This window comes from Bidens hawaiensis, unplaced genomic scaffold, assembly GCF_021521415.1.
Source record: "Bidens hawaiensis isolate Kalapana, Puna unplaced genomic scaffold, B.hawaiensis_p1.1 tig00015393_1, whole genome shotgun sequence".
Classification (NCBI taxonomy): Eukaryota; Viridiplantae; Streptophyta; class Magnoliopsida; order Asterales; family Asteraceae; genus Bidens; species Bidens hawaiensis.
Genome location: NW_027492373.1, coordinates 257,403 through 283,368, shown reverse-complemented (window position 1 = coordinate 283,368; position 25,966 = coordinate 257,403). Strand labels below are relative to the sequence as shown.

Below are 25,966 nucleotides of genomic sequence, written 5' to 3'. Positions count from 1 at the left end.
TCATTAACAGACAACTTTGTGGCTTTAATTTGAGCATTTCTTTCATCTTTCGATTACATTTCAACTCTAACAACTCACCAATTAACACATATTGAATCGTTTATGTAGATTAAAAATCACAAAACCATAAACCTGTTTCATTAACAAATGTTTCACAAAACACGATGTATCCAATGTATATGCATAAGTCAATATTTTAGTTGAAATTTAACAAAAAAAAGTTATTTGCAAAAAAAAAATCTAACAAAGCTTATATACATCGACAACATGCTCTCACTGATAACCCATTACACACCACACAAAACCCTTCAAACCAAAACGAAGGATTAATAAATATTATTTAAAACTCACATCCTCGAAAAGAATAGAATAGAACGTTAGAACATAATAACCCTAGCCGCATCATAACATAACATAACACAGAGCCTGCTTCGACTTCATCATCTTCATTAAACTTACTTCTAAACCCTAGCTGAATCACTCATAAGACCAACTCAATTTGCTTATACAGGTAGGTATTCGTTACTCAATATACTTATATAATTATGCTTTCGTATTATTATAATTTCTTCTTATTTGAAATCAATCGACAATCTAATTATTAAACGTATAGCTTCTAGTAATTGAGTTACGCGATTAATTTATTCCACGTAATTAGATGCCAATTAATCCCCAGTTAATCGCTAGTCTGGTCGGTACCCCATCGACTAGGCACTAATTAATTTCTATTTTCCATTTGGTCATATTCGAAACATTTATTTATAAAAATTGAAATTCGATTAATCCCGATAATCGTGAATATCTACCTCATCGCCCGACTAGCGCCTAGCGATTTCTACAATACTGGTGCCTACAACCAAGCCTAGGCTTGTTTAAGGTTTTTCTCAACGTGTATAAAAATAATTAATAACATACACAAATCAGTTAAAAATAATAAATGACCCAAGTCCGAGCTTGAAAAAATGACTTATGAGCCGGGCTCGAGCTTTAGAAAAAGAGCTCGAAACCAGCTGACCACGAGCCTATTGGAGCTTGGACTCGACTCATCTCGTTTAGCGAGTCATGTGAAGGTGTCAATTTCTTTGATTATACTTTTGATGTGTCTGCTGATTGTTAGGATTTTGACTTTAGTTCCATTAAGTGCATATTTTCTGTAAATTTGTTTAGAATATGCGTATATTTTGATATTCTGTATGAAACTATAAACTAAAACATTTTATATAGAGTTTACCTGTGAATATTAGCAGGGGCTAACAGTTAGTATTATTTTAACAGGAAACAAAATGCTTGAAACTAAGAAAACGATTGGTCTCTCATGGGAACCAAAACTGCCTTCGTTTTCATTTGGTACACAAACCGTGTCAAATAATAAGTCTGACAATGTACCAGAAAGTAGTCTGGTATATAAGTCCAGCTCAGAGCTCATTGACGGGTTGTTTGTTCCACCTAATGACCCTAAAAAGGTTAACAGGTTACTTAAGAAGCAAGTCAAAGACACAACCGGAAAGAATTGGTATGTTAACATTTATGTTATAGTTTAAGTTTGTTTAGGGATTTATATTAATATGACATGATCATGTATTCATGTTTGAATTTTGATATGATTGTAGGTTTGATATGCCTGCACCTACACTCACACCCGAGTTGAAAAAAGATCTTAACCTGTTAAAGGTACTTTGACGTTTTTAAATACTTGCTAGTATTTTTAGAGCTGATTTATATTAAGTTGCAAAAATTGGCTAAAATGGAACCATGACTAGTTTGACTGTTTTTTTCAAAACTACTGTTTTGACTTTTGACCCGTACTTATTTTCATAAAAACCCTTTCTGACCCGAATTAGAGTGACCACTCTTGTTAAATGATACATATGGATCTGTTATCTGCGGGACATGGCTCGTTTGTTTAGCCATGTATATTTACCATTCTTATGTTTTTTGTAGGCCTGTAAATGAACCGAACGGAGCATGTTCGTGTTCGTTCGTTTAAATTTAACCGAACAAACGATTGAACACGAACAATTAAACGAGCATGTTGTTTTCTTGATGTTCGTTTGTTAAGAAAATGAACGTGTTCGTTTATGTTTGTTCATTAACAATATAAATGAATGGTTCACAAATGTCAACAAACGAATATAATTGAACTTATATTAATGAACATAACTGAGCTAAACCAATTAAAAGTACATGTAAAAAACAATTTGTTGTGTCTAAAAAGTTATTAAAACTAGGCTAAACTGTAATTGTCTAAAAAGTTTAAATGAATATATTAGCAAAAGAACTTTAAAATAAGCGTAAACTAACGAACATAAACGGTTTAAAATGAACAAACAAGACATGTGTTCATGTTTGCTCGCTTGACTTAAGTGAAAGTTTTTTTTCCATGTTCCTTACCTTGTTAGTTAAAAGCACACAAACAAACTTTCTGCTGAACGGTTCGCGAACCGTCGAACCTTTTACTGAATGTCAAATCTGGATGGATATATATGTTATCATATTACAAATAATATTAATTGTTTTTTCTTTTGTGTTTGCAGTTGAGAAATGTGATTGATCCGAAGAGGCATTACAAGAAGGGTGACTCCAAACTAAACACATTCCCAAAATATTTCCAGGTATTTTAGGTCCATTTAATAATCCAAATAATTTGTTTGTTTAACCAGAAATATTAATATTTGAAATTATCAGGTTGGTACGGTTGTGGAACCGGTATCGGAATATTTCACGAGTAGACTTACAAAGAAAGAAAGGAAACCAACTCTTGCTGATGAGTTACTTTCTGATCAATCACTGAAGGATTACAGGTGAGTGAATTATTATTAGGGGCAATTCCGTATATACCCTTCTCTTATAACTTGCTTTAGGATATAAAAATTTGGAGCGAATGATAAAGAAAAGGGTACAATGGTCATATATCATATTGTAAATTGTATAAAATGAAATGTGTAAATGTTAGTATTCTTAATTTGGTGAATATGATATTGTTCAGATTTCAAGGGCGATTTCATATATTTTCTAATAAGGGGTAATTTTTAATATTACTATTATACCCTTTTCTTTATTCACACAATTCAAACTCTCATATCCTAATGCAAGTTTCAGATCAAGTGTATATACCCTTGTCTTATAACTTGCTTTTGGATATGAGAGTTTGGAGTGCAAGGATAAAGAAAAGTGTACAATGGTCACGTTATAAATTGTATTTAACTAATGAAATGTGCGAATATGAAATTTTAAATATTTTGGACGGGTAGATATATGGTATTAGTTTCAGTTGGGTAAATGCGATATTATTTGAATTTCAAGGTAATTTCATATACGGGAATCAAGGGATGGTTTAATATATGACTATTTTACCCTTTTTTGACACCCTTAAAACTCTCATATCCTAATGCAAGGTTTAAGATATGAAAGTTATGTAGTGTAAAGATAAAGAAAAAGGACACCGGTCATATTATAAAATGCGTAGTTATGACATTTTAAATATTTTGAGCGGCCATGTTTGATATTAGGTTTTTAGTTGGTAAATATGATATTATTCAAAGTTTTAAGGGTAATTTTATTTATTCTTGATAAGGTATAAATGTCATGAATTTATAAAGGAATATATTTAATATTATGATTTTTGTTGTGTAATGATATTATACCAAGTTTTAACTGAGGTTGCATTTTACAGGAAGCGTAAGGTTCGTGAGATTGAAGCGAAAAATCAGCCTGGCGGTGTTGATAAATGGAAGATCAAAGGTAAAGGCTCGTGGAAACGTGCAAAACAAAGGAGGCATTAATGAGATCGTCAACCAATGAGATTCTCAAAGAATTTGTGTAATCGGTCTTTCTAATGCTTTAAGGTTTTGATGATGGTATTATGGAATTTAGGCAAAGAATTATTGAATTAAGATGATATTGTATCCTTGGTTTTTATGTGTAGCCAGTGGTTTTCGTAGGTGGGTCATGGGATGCGGACACGCGGTCCATGGTATTAATTGGGTTGGCTTGATCCACATTTCTTACTAGCTGCACTAATTCGCGAGTAAACATTTTGAGATCATTGTATGCTCTTATTAGACAGGTGTAACATTTTATGACCGCTGTCATGTTGGGTTCATACATGCGTTCACAGTGGTGTTCATGGTTCTGTTCAGTCTGTTTTGATGAGAGTTTTGGGCTGAACAGCCAACTGAGCCAAGTTTGATTTCTAAAAAACAGTGAGGCTGGTTTGGTTTGCTCGGTTGATCAGCCAAATCATGTTTCCTTTGGTGGTTCCGGCTCGGTTCCGCTGGGTCGGGTCCGGAACCGGTTTTTTTGTGCACCTTTAATTCAGTTTACTCGGCTAGTTCATGTTAAACTGTGAACTAAATTGTTAACCTGATTTTTAAATCGTGAATCAATGGTGTGGCCGGATCTAACATTATAGTGCAAATTTTTCTTTCTCGTTTTATGTATTGGCTACTCTATAAACAATTTTTTTAGCCCTCGCTACCCTTCAGTTTTTCTTCTAGATCGGCCACCGAGATCAATGAGTATCAAGTTTTAGTTCAGGTGAACAGTTGGGTCCTTCGAGCAAGTAGATTATCATCACCTATTTACGACGAGTATACAAGGTCAAGGTAGCAAAGAACAGTATAGTAATAAAATTTAAGTCATAAGAAAAGCTACTTGTAGGATCTGTGAGCGTTGGGAAGATGACAATCAAGACAACACAAACAAACAAATATATATCTGGTAAAATTTTACTCACAACAAAAGCTACTCGTAAAATGGTGTATTTTGACTAACATCAATAAACTAAGGATAACCAGACACACACACCTAGAGGTGCACAAACCAGTTTCTAGTCTTAACTAGTTTTGTTTGGTCAACAAAAGTAGGGGTAAAAACGAGCCAAATTGCTCGCGAGTCACTCAAGATCGATTCGTTAAAAACCTCAATCGAGCCGAGTTCAATCAAGCCTAAAAGTAAGCTCGTTTAATAAACGAGTTCGAGCTGGCTCATGAGCATAAATGAGCCGGTCATTTATATACTTTTAAAAAATATATATTTAAGAATAATTAATTAATATATATACTACAATGAAAAAATAAATAAAAATAACTCAATCATATATATCATTTTATACATAAATTTATAACAGAAAAAAATATATAAAAATGATTATAATTATATAAAAAATAATTGATATACAGTAAACTAACCAAGCCCGATCCGAGCTTAAGCTTGAAAATCTACTTACGAGCCGAGCTCGAGCTTTGAAAATATAGCTCAAAACGAGCCGAGCACGAGCACGAGCTCTGTGTAAGTTAAACGAGCCAAGCTCAAGCTCGGACTCAGTCGGCTCATTTTCACCATCAAACAAAAGTCATAACCGGTTTACGATCACGGTTCGGTTAATCATGGGTTCAAAAAAAGAGAATTACAAGCCAGTTCCGAACATAATCCACCTTCACACGCCTATCGAAAACACACACCATTAATTATTCCAGATCGAATTGAATGCAAAATCGTCAACGATAACAATAAATCAATGGGGATCCGATTCATATTAATGGTGAACAAGCAAGGCCAGACTCGTCTCGCACAATACTATGAATACCTAACCCTAGACGAACGCAGAACTCTCGAAGGCGAAATCGTTCGCAAATGTCTCGCTCGTAACGAACAACAGGTAGATCTAACTCTAATTTCAAATCCGTTAATGATTTATCCATAAATTCAGCTGTATTGTTGTTAAAATCTGTTAAATTGACTAGTTCTGCGTAATTGAGAGCATTAGGAGAGTTTACTGGATTATTATTATTGTTAAGTTTCTATATATATATATATATATGTATATATAAATCAAAATATTGGTTAAAATATCGGTACAGATAATATCAATGATATTGACCGATATTTGACCGATATTGGACTAATATTTGACCAATATATCACCCATATTTCCGATATCAGTGTTTTAAGTCTTAATTATCAACTTTTAGTGTTCAATGTTAGTGTTTTAAGTTTTAATCAATTCTTACTTGCTACGATTGTTAGTGTTTTGCAATTTGCAAAAGGTTAATTTGTTAATGGTATGAGACAATACTGAGTTATTAATGTTAAAATTGCTATATATATGAATTTTACATGATATTAAACTACCGATATCTCACTGTGATAACCAATATCTCAGATATCGGTCCTTGACAGATATCCGATATTTTTTGGCGTTAACTGCTTAACTTAGAAGCAGCTAATTTAGGTTTGAAATCCGTTGAGAAGTTGATGCGTCTGTTAGTGATTTCATGTGTTGAGTTGACTAGTTATGCATAACCGAGAGCATAAACGTTAACTGTATTGTTGTTAAATTCTGTTAAATTGACTAGTTCTGCGTAACTGAGAACATAAATTTAAGTTTGGAGATCAGATGATAATTTAGGAAGTGAGTTATAATTTTAGGTCAATTCATTTAGGTGGCATGCAGGATGCATTAACATTGGATCTATGCATTGAGTTCAGTTGTAATTGTGTTACGTTGACTAGTTTTGCATAAATATTGGATTAGTGATGAAGAGATTTGGAGTTGTTGCTGTGTTTATGAATGAAATTATTAGGAAAGCTAGTTTAGGTTTTTGTGATTTTGGATTAATCGGTTTATGTAGAAATAAGTTATGATTTAAGGTCAATTCATTTACATGATATGCATACGGAACTCCACGAATTCAGTTATGTTGTTGATAAATCCGTTGAGAAATTGATGCACCTGATTATCCTTATTGAGGTATTGATTCTGATCCACCTGTGTCGATGAACCATTTATGAATCTGGTTGTATTGTGTTGCTGGTAAATTATGTTAGATTGTGTTAAGTTGAGCAGTTCTGTGTAACCGAGAGCATAAATATAGGACTAGTGATGAAGAGATTTGAAATTGTTGTCGTGTGGAAAGCTAATTTAGGTTTTCACGATATTGGATTAATCAGTTCATATAGACAATTAGACATGCATATAGTCACTATAACTTACCTATGTTAATGAATTTAGTTCTATTGTTGGTAAATTATGTTAAATTGACAAGTTTTGCATCATCCAGAGCATGGATCTAAAATTTCCAATGAAGAGATTTGGAATTGTTGCAGTGCTTATGAAATAGTTAGAAAAACTAGTCTAGGCTTTGGCGATTTTGGATTAATCAGTTCGTATAGAAATAAGTTCTCGTTTAAGGTCGTATTTACATGATATGCGTGATGCATTAGCATTGTATATTCGCTATAAACTTATGTTACAGGTTATACATGGTAACAATCATTTAGGAAAGCATATGTAAGTTTTCTTGTAGATTAGTTTATATCCTGTTACAAGTATATACTCTGCAATTTGAAATCATGAACCAGCTGCTAAAGTTAGATCCTTTTGCTTATAACAATTGTTTCACTTTACCTAGTTACATATATTCTGGAATTCCTGATCAAGAATGTCAAACAATATGAATAAGCTTTTGCGTTATAAAAGTTGCATAATGATTTAGAAATTGCAGTTATTGACTTATTGTTTTAGTCGTCTCATCTTGAGGATAATTATGTCATATTCTTCCTTTGTTGATGTTCTATTTCCTTGATTTCCCCATAGATCACTTGAATTAAGAGTGAAACCGTGTTTTAAATGTTATTGCATGTTATGTTTCTGTTTAATATTATATTCGGTGACATCTTTCTGCTTTACTTTGAAACAGTGTTCATTTGTCGAGCATCGAACGTACAAAATTGTGTATAGGCGGTATGCATCATTGTTCTTTTTGGTGGGAGTTGACAATGAGGAAGTAAGTTATTTTATTTTATTCAATTAAGTTAATACTTAATACTGTTGTAGAAATTCACATGATTTGCTCATTATTAGTGTGAACTGTTAAATACCTTGTTCTTTGCTGCACTTTGGTCTATGGCAACATTATCACTCATTCACCCTGTATGTTCATTATTCGATAATCATAAATAAAAACATATGGAAATTCATTAATATTCAAAAAGGGTTGGAGAGCTGGAGAGCTATATTATGTCCCAAGTCATAACTCATAACTTATAATCACAGCTTTCTACAAAAACAGATTTCAAGTTCTTAAACCAATTTGGATGTCATTTGGGTGTATTTAAACCACAGATTCGTGGAGTAAAGGTCTTGATAATAAAATATATTTTCGTGGTCATTAACCTAAACTACATCACAGATTTAAATTATACAATTAAGTTTTAGTTTCATGAATATTCAAATTCATATGTTAATTTATTTTAAATTTGCTCTTGGAGGTAGTTACTTATGTGTTGCAATTGTACAGTTAATAGATGCATATGATTTTTCTGTTATGTAATTATTTGCCTACATATCTCATTTTTTCTTTTGCCAGTTTCTTGGTTCTATTTTGGCTGTACAAAACTTTTGATCTTCATTTTTTTATTTTCCTGATAAGTTTTTTGTTTTCCTTTTTGTGTAAAGAATGAACTTGCAATACTGGAGTTTATACATCTCCTAGTTGAAACTATGGACCGTCATTTTGGCAATGTGGTAAGTCTTTCAACTGGTAAACATCATAAAACTAGAGGTTGCAGTATCAACCCATTTACTTATGAATGAGTTGATTCGGACTTCTTTTATCTCAAACGGCTTAAACAAAAAAACTAGCTAAAAGAGGAACCAGTCAGATGGTTGAAAGCCGCCAAGATTCTAATTTAAACATACAAATTTACAACCTTCTAAACCATTTTATTTATGGATATAAGTTATTAATGCAATCATGTTGTTTTCAATCATTGTCAACACATTAATTATTCGACGAACGTTGAAAACAACGTATTGACTTTTACTAAATTAATAAGTTCATGGACTGTATTTTTACACCCCCTTAGCTAATACAAACTTATTATAAAAACATCGTATTGACTTTTACTAAAAAATAAGTTCATGTACTTTGTTTCCCCCTTTTAACTAATATAAACTTATTATTAAATTTCCCTCGTCTTTATTTATATCAAAAATCCTTATTAATATATATATTTTTTTGCATGATAAAGTACCTAAACTTATAAAAACTGAACTCATGTCAAAACTGGTTTTTAACCGGTTCGGTTTCAAACATTTTTTGTAGTGGCTTGGTTCGGTTGGGGAACCGGTTTTTTTGTTAACCTGTAGTCTTGCTATTTATTTTTTCTTTACATTTAATATCGTTTATATATTTGAATTTGAAGTGTGAATTGGATATCATGTTCCATTTGGAGAAAGCTCACTTCATGCTAGAGGAAATGGTGATGAATGGGTGTATTGTTGAAACAAGTAAGAATAATATTCTCGCACCGATACAGCTCATAGACAAAGCATCTTAACTGGTATTATCTTAAAATCCTTGTATGACTATAATGTCGCTTCTTTACGTTAAACGTTTTAAGATGTGATTAAAGAAGCAATGAGTTCTTGTATGGTTGTGTTTATTCGATTTTAACTCTCAACTTTGTAGTTTAATACATCTTTGTGTTTCCTTTTTCCCCTGTACTTTTAAACACCAATGAGTTCTTGGTGGCTCGATGCGCCTTCAAATGAGAGCCATGAAGTATTTATTTAACCATCAAATACACTGTGTGTTTGTAGTGTATTCATTAGTGAATAAGTACTTGACGATTCTCATTTGATAGCCGAACTCTTTTAAAATATAGATTAACATTAAAAAGCATAACCCGTAGCTTGGTTTTAAAAAGCACGCCTCACACGTAGGCCTTGCAAGCGTTTCATACGCATGCGGGTCAAAAGATATAGAATATGTGTAAATATGAGACAATGGAGGTTATGAAAAGTTCACTTGATGAAATTGTGAAAAGACTGGTATGTAAAGCGGATTTGGCTTTTGATTGCACGTTAAGCTTATTTGGTTGTACACCGAGGCTAGAGCAGCCTGTTTGCAGTTTGTTTTTAACGGCTTAAACGGATAAATTTAAAAACTTAGCATCGATGGAAACATGTCAAGCAAATCAAATCGATTGAAATTGATCAAAAATGCATTCATAGTGCATATATCGATTTTTATTAAAAAAATGGATTATTGTTGTAATTTTGTATTTAAATAATTTATAAGAATTTAATAAACATGTAACTCAAATATTTTTTGATAAAATGTTTAACAGTCTACTATTTTACAATTAACAAAATATTTATACTTAAATTAATTATTTTTTGAAAACTTTTTTTTGACCTAAAATTTTCAAGATTAAATGGCAAAAACCCAAAAAAACCAAAACCGAACCGAAACCAAAATGAAAACCAAAGAACCGGAACCGAAAAAACCAAGACCGAACGGTTTTAAATACTCCAAAAACCGAAGCTTTGGTTTTCAGTTCATTTTTAACCAAAACCGCACCACGCACGCCCCCTTAGTTTAAGGTCGATTTCAGCCTTTCAGGTATTGAGCATCCATTGGTTAATTTTAGCCATGAAAGTTCATAAGTTGGTACGCCCGCAAAGCGGTTGTATTAAAGAACAAGACCTTTATGGGTGGATATGAGAAGATTTTGTTATAATACATAAAGTCTAAGATTGTTCAAACGACACTATTGTTTCTTTCCTAATTTAAACCAAATGCAGGATTATTGATAAAACATAGTCCATTGTTTTTATATCCAAGGGACCTCATATTGACTATGACAAGTATACAAATACATCTTAGACTTCTTTGGGAAAATTTGAATTAATAGACGGATAACATGCTCAAACCATCTTATATATACTGGCCACCCCTAATCTCTTTCGAAAAGCCAAGCCACATTTCGTATATGGTCCAACCATGTGTGCTCACACATCGATCTCATCATCCTCATCTTTGCTACATCCAACTTTCGCGCTTGTATATTCTTCATTTCCCAACAATATGTTCAATATAGCGTAGCCGACTAGTCGTGACCCTATAAAATTTTGCGTTTAGTTGGAACCTCCAAAACTATATTTGACATTTTCAAATATAATGTTAATAGTTTTATAAGGGTTATTATAAGTATTTATTCGTTTTATGACAAATTAAATTTATTTATATATATATATATATATGAATCGGCTGTTACATCACGTGCATGAAAAATAAAATGTTTTTTTCCTTCTAAGTTTTCTAATATGTAGCACAATAAATATTAATTCTAGTATAGTTATGCATTCAGATAAACTTTTGCCTCTATGGTTATTTAGGACGTTAGCAAATTTCACGTATCTGCTTTAATTTCGCTAATCGTCAGTATCTTTCTTTTGAAAATACATGTTACCCGTTTATAATTTTTGATAGCTTTGTTCCGGCACACATAACTTTCTTCGAGTATGTGTATTTTTGTAAAGTCCCATATATTTATGTGGAGTACTTAGAATCTTCAATTTTTTTTATTTTTTTTAGCTATAAAACAAGTCATTTTTGTACAGCCTAAGATATTTATATTGGTTCAACAATATGTTTATTAAATTCATAAACTATATATATTTAGGTAATTATTAACATATATCCAATATTACATATTTATGATTTTCTCATAATATAATTCACCAAGTTATGGAAGCAAGTTGAAGACCGTTAGATGTCTGATCTTTATCTAGAATTTTACCAAAGGAGCAATGCTCTAGCGGTATCCCGTTGACTTTCTTTAGAGAAGGTTGTCAGCTCGAGTTTTGATCGTGACAAAATATTATTCGCGAGTCAGGGGTTTTACCATGGTGGGTTTTCGTATGGTGATTTCCTATGAAATTGATGGCGATCGAATCACCAACGCTGTCTGCAATAACAAACGCGGGTAGTTTTTAACCAATAAATGTACGTGACGTATTTTCTTAGCTAAAAAAAAGCATAAAAGGAAAGTGAGTTGAAGGGGTAAAATTGGTCCCCAAAAGAGATTTGAGATAAAAGCAACAACGTGCAGAACCAAGGCGGTGATCTAATACTCTTTTGACCATTCCATGGCAATGTAATAAATAAAGGTTAAAATAAAAATTAAATTGACCATTTCACTTGAAAAATGATAACATGACCTAAGCATACATTAAATGAAAAATGGAAAATCATGACAAAAATTTATATTGAGTTTTAAGTTGGGTGCTTCTTGAGTTCTTGAACCCAAGCCTCCACCGTACCCAACAATACGTATTTTGTTTTGTTCACTATGATAATTTGATAAAACTTTTTGCTCTAATTTATGTTGGTAGCCAACATTTATATTCCAACCGGGTTTTATCGTAGTAGGTCTTTGGTTGGCGGATTCTTCTCAAAACAGAATATAGTGGCTTGGGCTATCCAGCGTTGTCTGCGACCACGAACATATAAGATCGCCTGTTGCCATTGGATTAGCCCAGATAATAGGCTTTTTATTCGTTGGCCGTTAAAAAAAAGTTTAATCTCATGCACAAGATCAAATTAGGTGAACTTTTTATATATAACAATCACTTGAGTAACAAAACCTGATTTGTATATGTGAGAAAATAAAAAGTATCAACAATCAACGACACGATTTCGGTCAAAAATGCGATTTTCCCTAAAGAAATACTTATTAGCCTTTTTATTACTTTTTAATATATCATGGTGTCTTATCTAAATTGGTCTTTGGTTTAAAAGTCTAGTATTAAAGTTTGAAACTGTTGGATTAACATTTTTAGAAACTTAATTAATTGGTTAAAATAATAAGTTTGTCTAAAGTTTTTTCTTGTGAAGACACTTTATACAATATTAATAAAAGCAAATTGGATATTTGAAATTAATGATTTTTAAAAATATTTATAGCAAATATATATTATGCAATTGTTATTCTCAGTAACAAAATTAGAAATTCGATTCTGATGGTATAGAAAAAAATAATAAACCGATTTGAAGATGCAATTTCGTAATTTGAGCCTGGTTTAGTTCGAGTTTCAGGTTTTTTAAATATGATTCAAACAGTGAAGACCATTATCAGCCTTAACTTTTAGGTGAAAACATATATTTTCATTTTGGGGTTGAACTCAATGAACGTCATATTTATACACGAATAATATGATCTTCATAATAATTTTTTTAAAAAGAAATTGCTACCCTATTATGATGACAAGTTAATGGAGATTGAGCGAAAAACAAAATAAATTTCTTTATTTTAGCGATAATTAATTCTTCTAGCTATTACATCAAATAAGTTGTGACGAATGTTATCTTGGCCGCGACATGTTAAGAAGCCCTTAGAGCCAACGACCAGGCTCTATAGCTTGGATTTTTTTGTCTGGAGATAGCATTAATCTATTGTAGTGATACTCAAATGAATTATATTAATATTCATATATGAGTATGTTACTAAATTACTTTTTATCATATAAAATATAAAGGGTTCACTGTATGAACACTTGACCAAACCAAAGTACCAAACAGAACCTTTCTGTGAACCAAATAACAAAATATTTTGCACTTCATGCATCCACTTTATAAAACAGATTCCCCCTTTTACATTCAAGTGAGAACACAATAAGAAAAATAATTAATAACATAATTTTTTAATCATACTATTCTTTATTTAAAAAGTAAAAAGAGAATCAACTTTATGTGAATAACTTTATTATATCTATTTATTTAACAAGTATTAATAATATTGAAAAGTCAACCAGTAAATTCACTTGTTTACACTGGACAAAGTCTAATTCTTCTACATTTCATCTTTAAAAGCTTAGACCAAGTTCACTTATTGACTAGTAAAACACACACATACATAATTCACATTCACACACACACACATAATTAATTATATATAAACTGTGACTGTCAATGGCATATATATATGTGTATATATATGAGAAGTGATTGGCTATAATATTAACTTCACCTTGAAGGATATTTTCATGTGTTAGGCTAATAGATTTTAGGGTTTTGTGTGTGAAACTAAAGTGTAAATTTTGGTGTGATGGGTAGGTCACCTTGTTGTGATAAAACCAAAGTGAAGAGAGGACCATGGTCACCTGAAGAAGACACCATTCTTAGAAATCATATTCAGAATCATGGCACTGGTGGCAACTGGATTGCTTTGCCTCACAAAGCAGGTATATCTATCTATCTATCTATCTATCTATATCTATCTATCTATACATATATATGAGGTTGGTTAAACAATTTAACAAAATTCAACCTATAATCTTTGTTCTTGTCTTCTTGATATATACTTGTTTTTACTTTATTGTTATTAATATTTTTTTTGTTAGCATGTAAAACCCTGATCATTAACCCTAATATGTCTTGATACATTTAGATATTACTTTATTAATATTTTATTTTCGCGTAAATTAAGTTGGTTCAATTCGGCGTGTTAGGGCTAAAACGATGTGGGAAAAGTTGTCGACTGAGATGGTTGAATTATCTAAGACCGGATATAAAGCTTGGAGGGTATACCGAAGAAGAAGATAATATTATTTCATCACTCTATCTCAGTATTGGAAGCAGGTAACAATTCATAGAAAATAACATGTTAAAAAAACTTATAAAAATATTAAGCTTCTTTAACTAAATCAAAATCAATCTTTTGCTATGTATTTATTTATTTATCATACTTAGTCATATAAATTTTAATGATACTTAACTAATATTTTAAATATTTAGGTGGTCTGTCATTGCATCACATTTACAAGGAAGAACAGACAATGATGTCAAGAATCACTGGAACACCAAGTTGAAGAAGAAACTATTAACATCACATAACTCGACCGCCACCAACACCAACAACCACAATTCAATTAGCCCAATGCAATTTCGGTCTTCGGAGTTTATACCTAAACAAGAAGCTGACCTATATCAAATCACAAATAACTCCATTGTAAATTACTCTATGAATGTGAGTTATCAACAACAATTGACTACATCAAATTTGAATAGTAACAATTTCAACAACAACAACAACAACGCGTCGTCTTTGCAAGATAATCAAGGTAATTCACTTGATACTAATGCATTTTCGATTGGAAACGATTATGCGTCATGGTGTGACAATGGTGGAGTGTTAGACCTCGAAGACGATCTTCTAGCAGGGGAATTTGATTTTGGACAAGCGATTGGTGAAGTTGCTAGCTATAACTATTCATTTTAATTATGATGGAAGCTCATATAGGGATCAAACATTGATGGGAGACCTTTTTCTAGTTCTACTATATATTTTTGGTAGTCTTTTATGTTAAGCTTTGATTAGATGTATGCATGTATGTACATTATTAATTAGCTATATTACAAGAAACCAATAATTCCAAATAGTAAGTCGTGTTCTTTTACTTGTTATATTTGACTGAATGCATAAGCTAGATAACGGCCCTGATCATATAACAAAACTGGATTGAACTTTCTGTATGCTTTTATATATCTAGGGACTTTGTTGTGTGCCACGATCTGGCACCACAACCACGTTCCATAGCTTCAACTCAATGCCATGCAACTTTTATATGTTCTTTGTTTTTTGTTTAGTTTGATAATTGTCGGTTAAGTATCTTTGTAGTGGGTAGTTTATTAAATAATGGGTCAGTTATGTATCTTGGCTATATAAGCCACTAGTTTTTATATGTTAGGGATTATGAATGAAAAATGATGATTTAACATCAAAGTCTATTCCAAAAATCTATGATTTCTAATCTGGTTTCTATTTATGTTCTTTGGACCATTTGATTAGCGAACGAGGTTCGTAACAAACTTTAATGAATATTGGATTAAGAGAACTTTTGTTTTTTATAAAAATAAGAAACTATGTTGCTGCTGCTGTTATTATTATTATTATTATTATTATTATTATTATTAAAGTTGATTACTCTTGACCGGCTAAATTCATGAGATATATATGTATCCATCATGGTTCGTGAACAAACTCAAATTCAACAAAGATTTCTAAAATGTAAAATAATACACTATAAAACTTTAGATTTAATAATTATTAGTTAAATTGTGATTGTTGAAGATACCACAATCATGTAAAGAAAGTAAAAATGAGAATAACAGCTTATGGAAAATCATATGATCACATTTGTTATCTTATATAATATGGGATTATGGGCATTTCACATTTGTTATCTTCTCTCTAATTATATCATCAGCTCGTCTTATTATTAGTGTTTTGAAACCCGTCCCGGCTGGTCGGACCGGGACCCAGACTCAGAACCGGGCCGGGTCAAGGTATTTGGCATGTTTTCTAAAAACCCGGCTAGCTTTTGCGGGTGGCGGTCGGCCCGGACCCGGTGACCCAGCGGATCAACCGGTAAAACTCATTTTTTCATTAAATCCAAAATGAAATATGCATGCCGGGATTCGAATTTGGGTTATTTCCTAATAGAAGCTTTAATAATTACCCATAAGCCAGTGGCGGATCTAGACTCGAAACCGAGCCGTAGCGCTCAAAAAAATTTTTTTCCCCATATTTAAAAAATGTTAACGTAACAAATATAAACAAACACAACAAGTAAATTTAAACTAATCGGGTTAACGGACCATTACATCTTCGGATCTAGCTTGGGATGTAAATATCTCCTCTTCAGTTTTTGATAGCTTGAAACCGAGCCATTACATCTTCTTCATTTACTTTATCAAACATTTCTTTTATGACCGCACAAACTAAAACATTGTTCAAATACTCATTACCCATTCGATTGCGCAAATCTGTCTTGATAAGCTTCATTTTAGAGAAATACCTTTCCACGGTTGCAGTTGCAACCGGTAAAACCAATGCTAGCTTCAATTTTCGATAAACCAATGGAAAAGTTGTGTGTTTACTTCCACCATTACACGAGCAAGATCACCCATTTCACCCAGTTTTGCAAATTTAGCATCTTCCTTTAAGGTATAATAAAAGGTCGTAAGATCACCCGGAATACACTGTCTTTCTTCGTTAGTAAAATTATTCGGATACATCTCTGAAAAAGCCACTATCTTAGATATGTCAAACTTGGAAAACGAATCACAATGATTTAAACCCGACATATTTTCTAACAAACTAGTTGAGACCTCACTAAATCTATTTTCAAGTTCTTGAATTTGCATATCCAAGACCGTGTTAAAAACTTCAACCTCAAAATGATGTCGGTTAGTAATGACATACTTCCGGTTTCTTTAATTACCATAACTTTCCTCCATATCTAACATCTTAATCTTGTTTTTTTCACAAAAAAGATGTAACTTTTGCCAACATCTTGCCAACATCGTCTAACAAGTGTATATACAACACAAATTCAAGAGTCTTAAAATATGATAGAATACCTTTCGCGTTGTATTTTTGTTGCACACTATCTCCATCTAATTTAATAAATTGAAGTACCTCAACAACTTCCGGGAATAATTTTAACAAACTTGTGATTGTTCTATGATGAGAACCCCATCGTGTGTCTCCTGCTCGTGCAAGGGAAACCTCTTGATTTAATCATTTTCCTGTTTTAATCTCACCAAGAAGAATTTCATTTTTCACCCTCTCTCTTTTTAACTCCAACATCATATCTTTTCTTTTGCAAGAAGCACCAACCATATTAACAACCATGCCAAGAGATTCATAAAATTATTTAACACCGGTATGGGTTTTTTTGTTTGGGCTTTGGCTTTTGATTGGGTTTAAAACCTAGATTAGTTGGGCTTAAAATCTTAACGGTAACGTTATTTTTTTCCAACGGTAACAAAACACGAAAATGAGCCAAAATTTTTTTTTGCACTACCGGTAAAAAGTTGAGCCGTAGCGGAGGCTACGGCTCAACTTAATGTATGTCCGCCACTGCCATAAGCTAACCAAAAAAGCTTCATTGATGTTTTTATTGATCAAACATAAATCATATATATTTAAAAACCAACGTATGAAATATATTTAAACATTAAAGTTTGTTATTATCATTATTTTTGGTTATTATTATCTTTTATATGTATATGAATTATATATATATATATATATATATATATAAATTAATATATATTTAAATTATTTATGTCAACACACTAACACACTGGTCCGCCCTCCCGGGTTGGTTCAGGTCGACATCTGGGCCAGGTTTGAAAACCTTGCTTATTATACTATCGTATTGTAATATAAAAAGATAGTGTACGTATATTACATATTTTGTTATAACTTTACAATAAGATAAAGACCAAGAAAGTTCATTAGAAGATTGTGATATTATATTGTATAAAACAATAATGTGCGTATATTACATATATTTTTTTTATAAGTTTACAAGAAAGTTGATTAGAAGATTGTGATATTAAGTTTACAATAAGATAAAGACCAAGAAAGTTGATTAGAAGATTGTGATATTATTTGCGGGGCCAGAGATGGTTACAAGGGAGCAATTTTGTTTCCTCGTTTTGATCGGTCAAAGTGGTCCAATATTTACTACTGATTTTCAAAGATCTTCAATGGAATGGAAGACACTTTTTAGTTTTTATTTTTAGGTTTTTGTGTTTTACTCTCTCATGGTCCCACGTGTGGGGTTTGGTTTTTACTTTTTACATATTAATTTTAATTATAATTATATTCTAAAATAGCAAAAGAAATAAACATATTAAAATGTTTGATTCCTATAAAAATAAGACAAAAATTATAACAATAGGTTGAAAAATATGATATAGGTAACATGTTTATGCTAGAATCTTACTAATCTATTAAATCAATACAATTTGTCACATGTTATTCTACTAGACTATTCACCTTGGCTTTCACCTCACCAAATTTCCATTCTAAGAGTCTCTATTATGCTGCCATGTGTCATCTCACACACTATTTAAACTTTAGAATTTTCCACCATCATTTAATCATTTTAATTTCTCTCTCTCTCTCTCTCTCTCGGCTTAATTACTAACTCCACCATCTTCTATATTCCGGTAATGTATATCGAGATTAATCGTTTTCCGGTAAGGTTATATATTATACTTTAATGACCAACAATGTTATATGATTTTCCGGCAAGGTTATATCTTTTTCCGGCAACATCATATTTTCTTCCGGTTATTGTAGATCTAACCTTTTTATCTTTATTTTCATTGTTAAGGTTCTAAATCAAAAACGACGATGAAGCTAATATTTGTACGTATTTATGTTATTCCGGTAAGTTTTCAGTTTATGTGTTATATCTATAACAATGAGTGTTTTATATTTATTTGAAGTTTAATATTTTTCCTGTTTTTTTGTTATACATGTTTTTCTTCTAGGTTCTATATAAATCAGCTTCATCCATATTCAGTATCATTATTTCGTTTTTCCGGTAAGACACATTTAAATTATCCAGTTATAAATTATAATTCTAATATTTCATAATATCAATGTTATAACAAAACTTTATTATTTCAGGTAATTTACCCGATTGATTTACGGAAAATTTGATTATAGTTTCTTAATAAAAAACGGAGGTATCATGGTTATTATCATTATTTGTTATTTTTCGGTAAGACATTTAAATTTTTCGCTTATAAATTAAATATCAAATGTTCCATAACATAAACATTAATATTCTACTTTATAATTTCATGTAAATGTCACGAGTCATACAACCTAATTTCAATTTAAATTCTACAAAAATCCGAGATACCATAGTCATTCTCACAATTTCGTTTTTCCGGTAACACCTTTAAAATTTTCCGGTTATTAATTATAATTAAAATGCTCCATAATATCAATATTAATATTTGATTTTATTATTTCAGGTTATGAATACAATTGATTTAGTTTGACTTTCCTTATTTGTCTAAATAACCGAATTAACATGAATATGGTAATTTAAATACTTTAATTATCTCAATCACACTTTAATTAACATCAATATTGAATATTGACTTTCCTTATAAATAATGGTCCATAATAATAATGATTTGACTACAATATATTATTTTATATAGATTTAAATTTTGACTAAAATTTAAAACATAACTTATATTACCGTATTTTTATAATTTACAAAACTATTTGATTTCTATTTATATTCTAATTTAAAAAATTTATTATCGTTATAAATTAGATCACCGTATATAAGTATATATAATGGATAGTCATAAAATTTATCACGCACTCAAATTTGACCTTACATATTTAAGGTCAATGTAGGTCAATGCTTTGAATATGATAATTCTAAACAATTTTGGTATATAATTAACCATTAATTTATAATTAATGGTCCATAATAATAATGATGATTTGACTAAAATATATTTTTTTTATATACATTAAAATTTTGACTATATTGTTACATTTAAATAACTTAATTTTAGAATTAATGATCAATAATTTAAATAATAAGTTGACTAAAATTTTCAAAGATAAGTTATATTACCTTATTTTGATAGTATTTTGATAATTTACAAACTATTTGATTACTATTTATATTCTAATTTCAAAATTTTATTATCGTTTCTATTTATATTATATCTTACATAATATAAGATATGCAAAACTCGGCATATCGATTCAAAATTTTATTATTGTTTCTAATTTCAAAATTTTATTATCGTTTCTATTTATATTATATTTATATTATATCGTCAACCAACTTTCCATTTGTTTATATTTGATCATTTTTAATTGCGCCTAAATGTTAAAATTAATGTCTAAAAATAAACCTCCAAATTAATAATTTTAATCTTCTATTCGAAATTCAAATTAGAATCATCATTATAAGTTACTTTTAAGTTACTAAAAATATAATAAGTTGTTGCTTAAATACGAAATTTAAATAAATCATTTCGAATTTATATTTAAATTTCAAATTTTAAATAGTCACTATAATTGCTTAATTTATGGTTAATAGTCATAACATAATTAAACCCGATAAATACGTAATTTTACAAATTAAACACACACTTTTAAAGCTTTCCATAATTTTCAATCTCAACAAACTTTCCATTTTTTTATATTTGACCATTTTTATTATGTCTAAATGTCAAAATTAAATTATAAAATAAACCTCCCGATATCGATGTTTCAAAAATAAAAAAACATTTCCATAATTTTTTGAAGTTGACTAATTAACCATTTTTTTTAATATTTTGTAATTATTTCGAAACGTGTTGTGTTAATTTTAAAAGAGTATCAAATTTGTTCGGTATGAATTCGTGTCGTCACAAGTTATTTTTAAGTTATACTATTTTTTTAACTAAAAATACATATTCATTTTTCATTTATAAATCATTTCGTAACAAAATTTGACAAAATATCAAATTTGTTCGGTATGAATTCGTGTCGTCACATGTTTCATCTACATAATACGTTTAACAAAATTAATATTATCTAATCCTATTATGTTTTAATTTTTGTCAAAATTTTGAATTTCAAATATGAACAAATTAAATTCTTGATTGTTTTTACAAACTATTTTTGTTAAACAGTCAATAAATTAGTTTAAAACGGATTTGACATTTCCATAATAACAAATTATATTTTAAAACTTTTTAGAGTTAAATACATGTTTTTTTAATGGGCCAGCTCGGGTTTGATTTTCCTTTTAACACACACACAAACACACACATACACACACACACACACACACTTATTTAGCAACCGATTTTATGATAAAGTTAATCTTTCCAAAATTATTTGAAAATTCATTTATTGTAAAACGTTTTTAAGTTTTGAAAGTTTAACAAAATATTAATGTTAATAATTTAAAAGTTTGTTGCAAGATTGGTCAAAAATGAAAAATAAGTGTTCAAGATGAGTTTCTTTTGGTAGAATGTTTGAAGAAGTTTACAATTTATTCTAATAATAGTATTATTTATTATAATATATTTAATTTTGATGTTATTGTTTTATTAAATTTTCAGGTGGTGAAGTAAAATGAGTTTCTTTTGGTAGAATGTTTGAAGAAGTTGACAGTGGTTTAATATGAAAGAACATGTTTATGTCTTTTGTTGATGTTTTTTATTTGTTCAGTGTACATTAACTTATTGTAACTTTTAATATCTAGACAAAGTAAATGGTTAACGTTTTGGTCTGAAAGTTTGAAGAAGTTTTGTGTTGCTTGAATTTGTTATTTAAATTTATTATGTTTGTTGACATGTTTTTCCACCCGCGTAATACCCTAGTTAAATACTATAGTGAACTACATAAACCGGATGTAGGGTGAGCATGGGAGAGTTTGAGAAGTTTAATTATGTTCAAATAAAAAGTTTTTTTTTAATTAAGAACGATAGCTATATTATATTAAAAAAATTATCTAGTAACCAAATAATACTTCTTACCGTTAGAATTTGGTTTTAACCGGTTTCATTTTCATTTTCTAAAATATTTGTTAAATTGGCTGAGTTGATTCTTTACTTGAATCTTGTTTTTGTCGATTGGGTTTGGATGACTTTATAAAATATCGGTCCAATACTTTTAAATATAACATTTTAATTGTTATTCAATATAATTATATTTACCGTAATTGGAAAATATAACTCGATACATTAAGTTTTATTCATGATTATGCGGATTGTATACTGTAATAATACATAAGACGTCGTGGCAATGGTTGAGCCACCTTAAAGACGTTGGGTCTAAATAAACTAATATCATTTCGAGTTTTTTCTTTTCGTATGCTATATAATATCTAAAACTTGGTTGAATCTGATGACTTTTGAAATTACCTATAGCAAAGCTAATGACATGGGTAATAAAATGCTTGATGGCGGAGTTGTATGGCTTCTTCATTCTTTGATTCTAGGTCACGAGTTCGATATTTGGGCTTCTCACATTATAGTTATATCTTTTTTTGTTTTTTTCCTTTAAATTATTTTGATAATTGGTCATCTTTCTCTCGAGCTGTATTCTCTTTTCTCTTTTTCTTTACAATAACTATCATTTTATCAGACCTCGTCTAAGTATCTTCATCAAAGTATAATTTAGGTTTATAAGATTATCATTTTGCTATCAAATTGACTAAAGACCCAAAAAAATGATGAAATCAATTTCAGCATCATCCGAACATAACTTAAATAATCTCAATAAACATGTGTGTGACGCAGACCAAACTTCTAGAATTGGGTGACACGCCTTAACACCAAATATTAGCGTGAGACGATTGAGAAATTTTTTTTTGACCCCCATCGCGTTATGTAATTTCAATATTATATAATTGATTTTAAAAACAAAATTCAGCCACTTTTGATATTGTTAACAAAGAACTCAGCTAATGAATTAAACTTCTATATGGTGAAGATCAAGATATTGACGATGTACTCGCTAATGAATTAAACTTCTACAGATCTACTATTATAATAAACAAAAATATTGTTGTGTCACATGGCACATAATTATCCTATTATTTTGTCAAATGGTATCACTATTGTTCAATTTTGAAAGTCAAACTATCTAATTAAAAACAATTAATAAATATTTTAAACATTCAATATTAATGATTTATCTATAATTTTATAATAATAAATAAAGTAAAAAAGAAAAACCATAAGTCATAACTATCTAATAAAAACAATCAATAAATATTTTAAACATTCCATATTAATGATTTAATTTTATATAGTAAATAAAGTAAAAAAATAGAAAAGAAAGAACATATGTAAAACTTTTGAAACTCATTTTAGTGTGTGTAAATTTGCGTTGTATGTTTTTAGTTTGTTAGTGGCTGATTCAGAAGGTGCCACGATTCGTCTTTCCTCGATTATTTTTTTACTATTAATTTTATATATAAACTTTTTTATATGTATTGACAAATTTTGCTAAAGTGACATAATTTAGCACTCAATGAGAATAGTAGATTGATGATGGTGTATACAAGTACTCTTTCTTTCAGATCTAATAACTATATACATTTTTTTTCATATGTTAACTGATAGTGAAATTTATTGTGCTTATTCATTGTCACAAACTTGCATCAACTAGAGTTTCGGGCTAAACTGATATAGAAAATAAGTTGTTTTGATCCCTAAAATACACTAATCTCATGGTGAGTTTTGTTTCCTTGATGATATCCATTTCTATTCATGAAGCAAGATTCATATATTCTCGGAAGAGTATCCTGGTGGTGATGACATCGTGTTGTTTGTTATAAGTACATCACTCATTTAAAAAAATAATCATACAAGTTAAGGTCAAAAATTATACTTAACTAATATAAATTATTGGAAAATGGCTATAATTATGGGTGTTGCAAACCGTTTTTATATAAAATCATTACAAGGAGTAAATCATGAGTAGGGTGTTCGAAATACTAATCTGTTTCTTTTAAGTTGGTTGTTTATTATTATGATTTTTATTTGTTCTATATATTATACAGGAATCTCAAAATAGTTTGATATATGAGAGGAATGATGGTTTACTTTTCAGTGAGATACTTATTTGTTGTGAATAAAATATTTGCAACAGTTTTTTTACTCTGATTTACGTAATGGGTCACAACAAGTTTCATTTGAAACAGACCCACTTTTAATATGACTTGGAACATTTCGGGCAAGTTCAACTTGTATTTGACCCTTTAAGTAAATGGGTCAAATTTGCTACTTGTGTTCTCTTATAACCGGTAAAAATGATGGGTCGTATCAGTTGGCGCAACGCATAAGAATTGGTTTGATCGGAACAAGTTAGGGTCAGAAATGGTTAATTTTAAGAAAATTATTACTTTTGGTTCCGAACATGTTTTCTTTACACTTTTTTTTACAGTTACACACAAATATAAAACTCACTATAACTGTTTAATTTCTTGTATTTTGTTGGAATTGAGTAAAATATGTTAATAAGAATGCATGTTTAAAAGCAAAAATAATTGTGATAAAATGTCTATAACTTTATTAGTGTTACACTTTCTTTGCCAATATTACCAAATATACGGTTGCTCTTGCTTCTAATTTTATAACCTAAGACATGAATTAGAAAAAAAAGACATGAAGTAAGCCACACAAGTTTATATTTTGTTGGTTATGGATGGTTAATAATTTAATATCATTAAATCCTCAATTTGAATTCTTTGGTAAAAAACTCTTGCAACTGTTAGTTCAGCAGCAATATATGTTGAAACTAACACAACAATATAATTAGAAGAAATTTTTTTACATTTTCAGCTCTTATGACTTTTTAAGAGTTTTGATGTGTTTTTTGTACATGATTATGCAACTTGAATAACCGTAATCATATAATAAGATAATGAATGAGATTTAATTTTTCAAACCCGTGTAATACACGTTTATAACCTAGTTGTATATATAGTAAAATATGATGAAAAGTTAAAATCTAACTATACTATTAAAGCGATAGGCTTTATGTCAAAATCCCCCCTTCCTATTGGTTGTTACTAGAGTTTCCATGTATATAAATAGCTTATCCATATTTAATCTTAATTAAATAAATCAATAATAAATTAAAATAAGATTAATCAATTCTCTTAAAGTATTCTCTTTCATCTTTCATTTAATGTTTAGTTTTGAATTTGAATTTTGAATCTTTTTTAATTATTTTTCTACTTAATAATTATAATTAATAATTAATTACGATTTATTTATTATGTATACTATAAGTATAAATATGTATTGAAACTAATTTTATGTTATTATTTTTGATTGATGATTGATTTTATTCAAACTCTTTGTTTCTTCTCAGTAGGTTTAATGGTTTTTAGATAATATGTAATATATAATGTAGATAATTAATATATATTTCATCAATAAGATTCAATATAGAGAAAATATGAATTTAACTGTAGTATAATTGGTTCTACTATTATATTCAAAAAAATTTATCAAATTGACCGGTTTGTACCATTATCGTAAAATTTAGGAAAGAATCACCCATTTGGTTAAGGAAATTGGTTAAGAAAATTGTATAATTACGGAATTTCTAAATTTGAATTAATTAGTGTAGCTTATTTGATTAAGTATATGATTTAGCATTATTAATTTTTACTATAATTACAGATGATCAGTCAATCGGTTAACTAATCATTATTTTGCATAAATTTTACATAAATATAAAATTAGAACTAATAAATTTTACGTAAATATAAAATTGCAACCAAATATATTAATATCAATTACAATATTTAAATTATTAATAGCTC

At 29.7% G+C, this 25,966-nt stretch overlaps 3 protein-coding genes across 3 annotated transcripts; all 3 read left to right on the top strand.

Annotated features, from left to right (window-relative positions):
* The first annotated feature begins 468 nt into the window (after positions 1 to 468).
* Positions 469 to 3,949, top strand: LOC143549066 (rRNA-processing protein fcf2-like). Its single transcript, XM_077040069.1, has 6 exons — positions 469 to 511; positions 1,276 to 1,513; positions 1,611 to 1,671; positions 2,535 to 2,612; positions 2,686 to 2,801; positions 3,674 to 3,949. Exons 2-6 carry the CDS (start codon positions 1,284 to 1,286, stop codon positions 3,780 to 3,782), a joined length of 594 nt encoding a protein of 197 aa, XP_076896184.1. The 5' UTR covers positions 469 to 511; positions 1,276 to 1,283; the 3' UTR covers positions 3,783 to 3,949.
* Positions 3,950 to 5,518: 1,569 nt separating this feature from the next.
* On the top strand, positions 5,519 to 9,504 carry LOC143549065 (AP-4 complex subunit sigma-like). The gene is made up of 4 exons (XM_077040068.1): positions 5,519 to 5,659; positions 7,701 to 7,787; positions 8,459 to 8,527; positions 9,208 to 9,504. Exons 1-4 carry the CDS (start codon positions 5,519 to 5,521, stop codon positions 9,340 to 9,342), a joined length of 432 nt encoding a protein of 143 aa, XP_076896183.1. The 3' UTR covers positions 9,343 to 9,504.
* Positions 9,505 to 13,830: 4,326 nt separating this feature from the next.
* Positions 13,831 to 15,069, top strand: LOC143549076 (uncharacterized). The gene is made up of 3 exons (XM_077040078.1): positions 13,831 to 14,032; positions 14,300 to 14,429; positions 14,586 to 15,069. The coding sequence occupies exons 1-3, from the start codon at positions 13,897 to 13,899 to the stop codon at positions 15,067 to 15,069; spliced, it is 750 nt and encodes a 249-aa protein (XP_076896193.1). The 5' UTR covers positions 13,831 to 13,896.
* Positions 15,070 to 25,966: the final 10,897 nt, after the last annotated feature.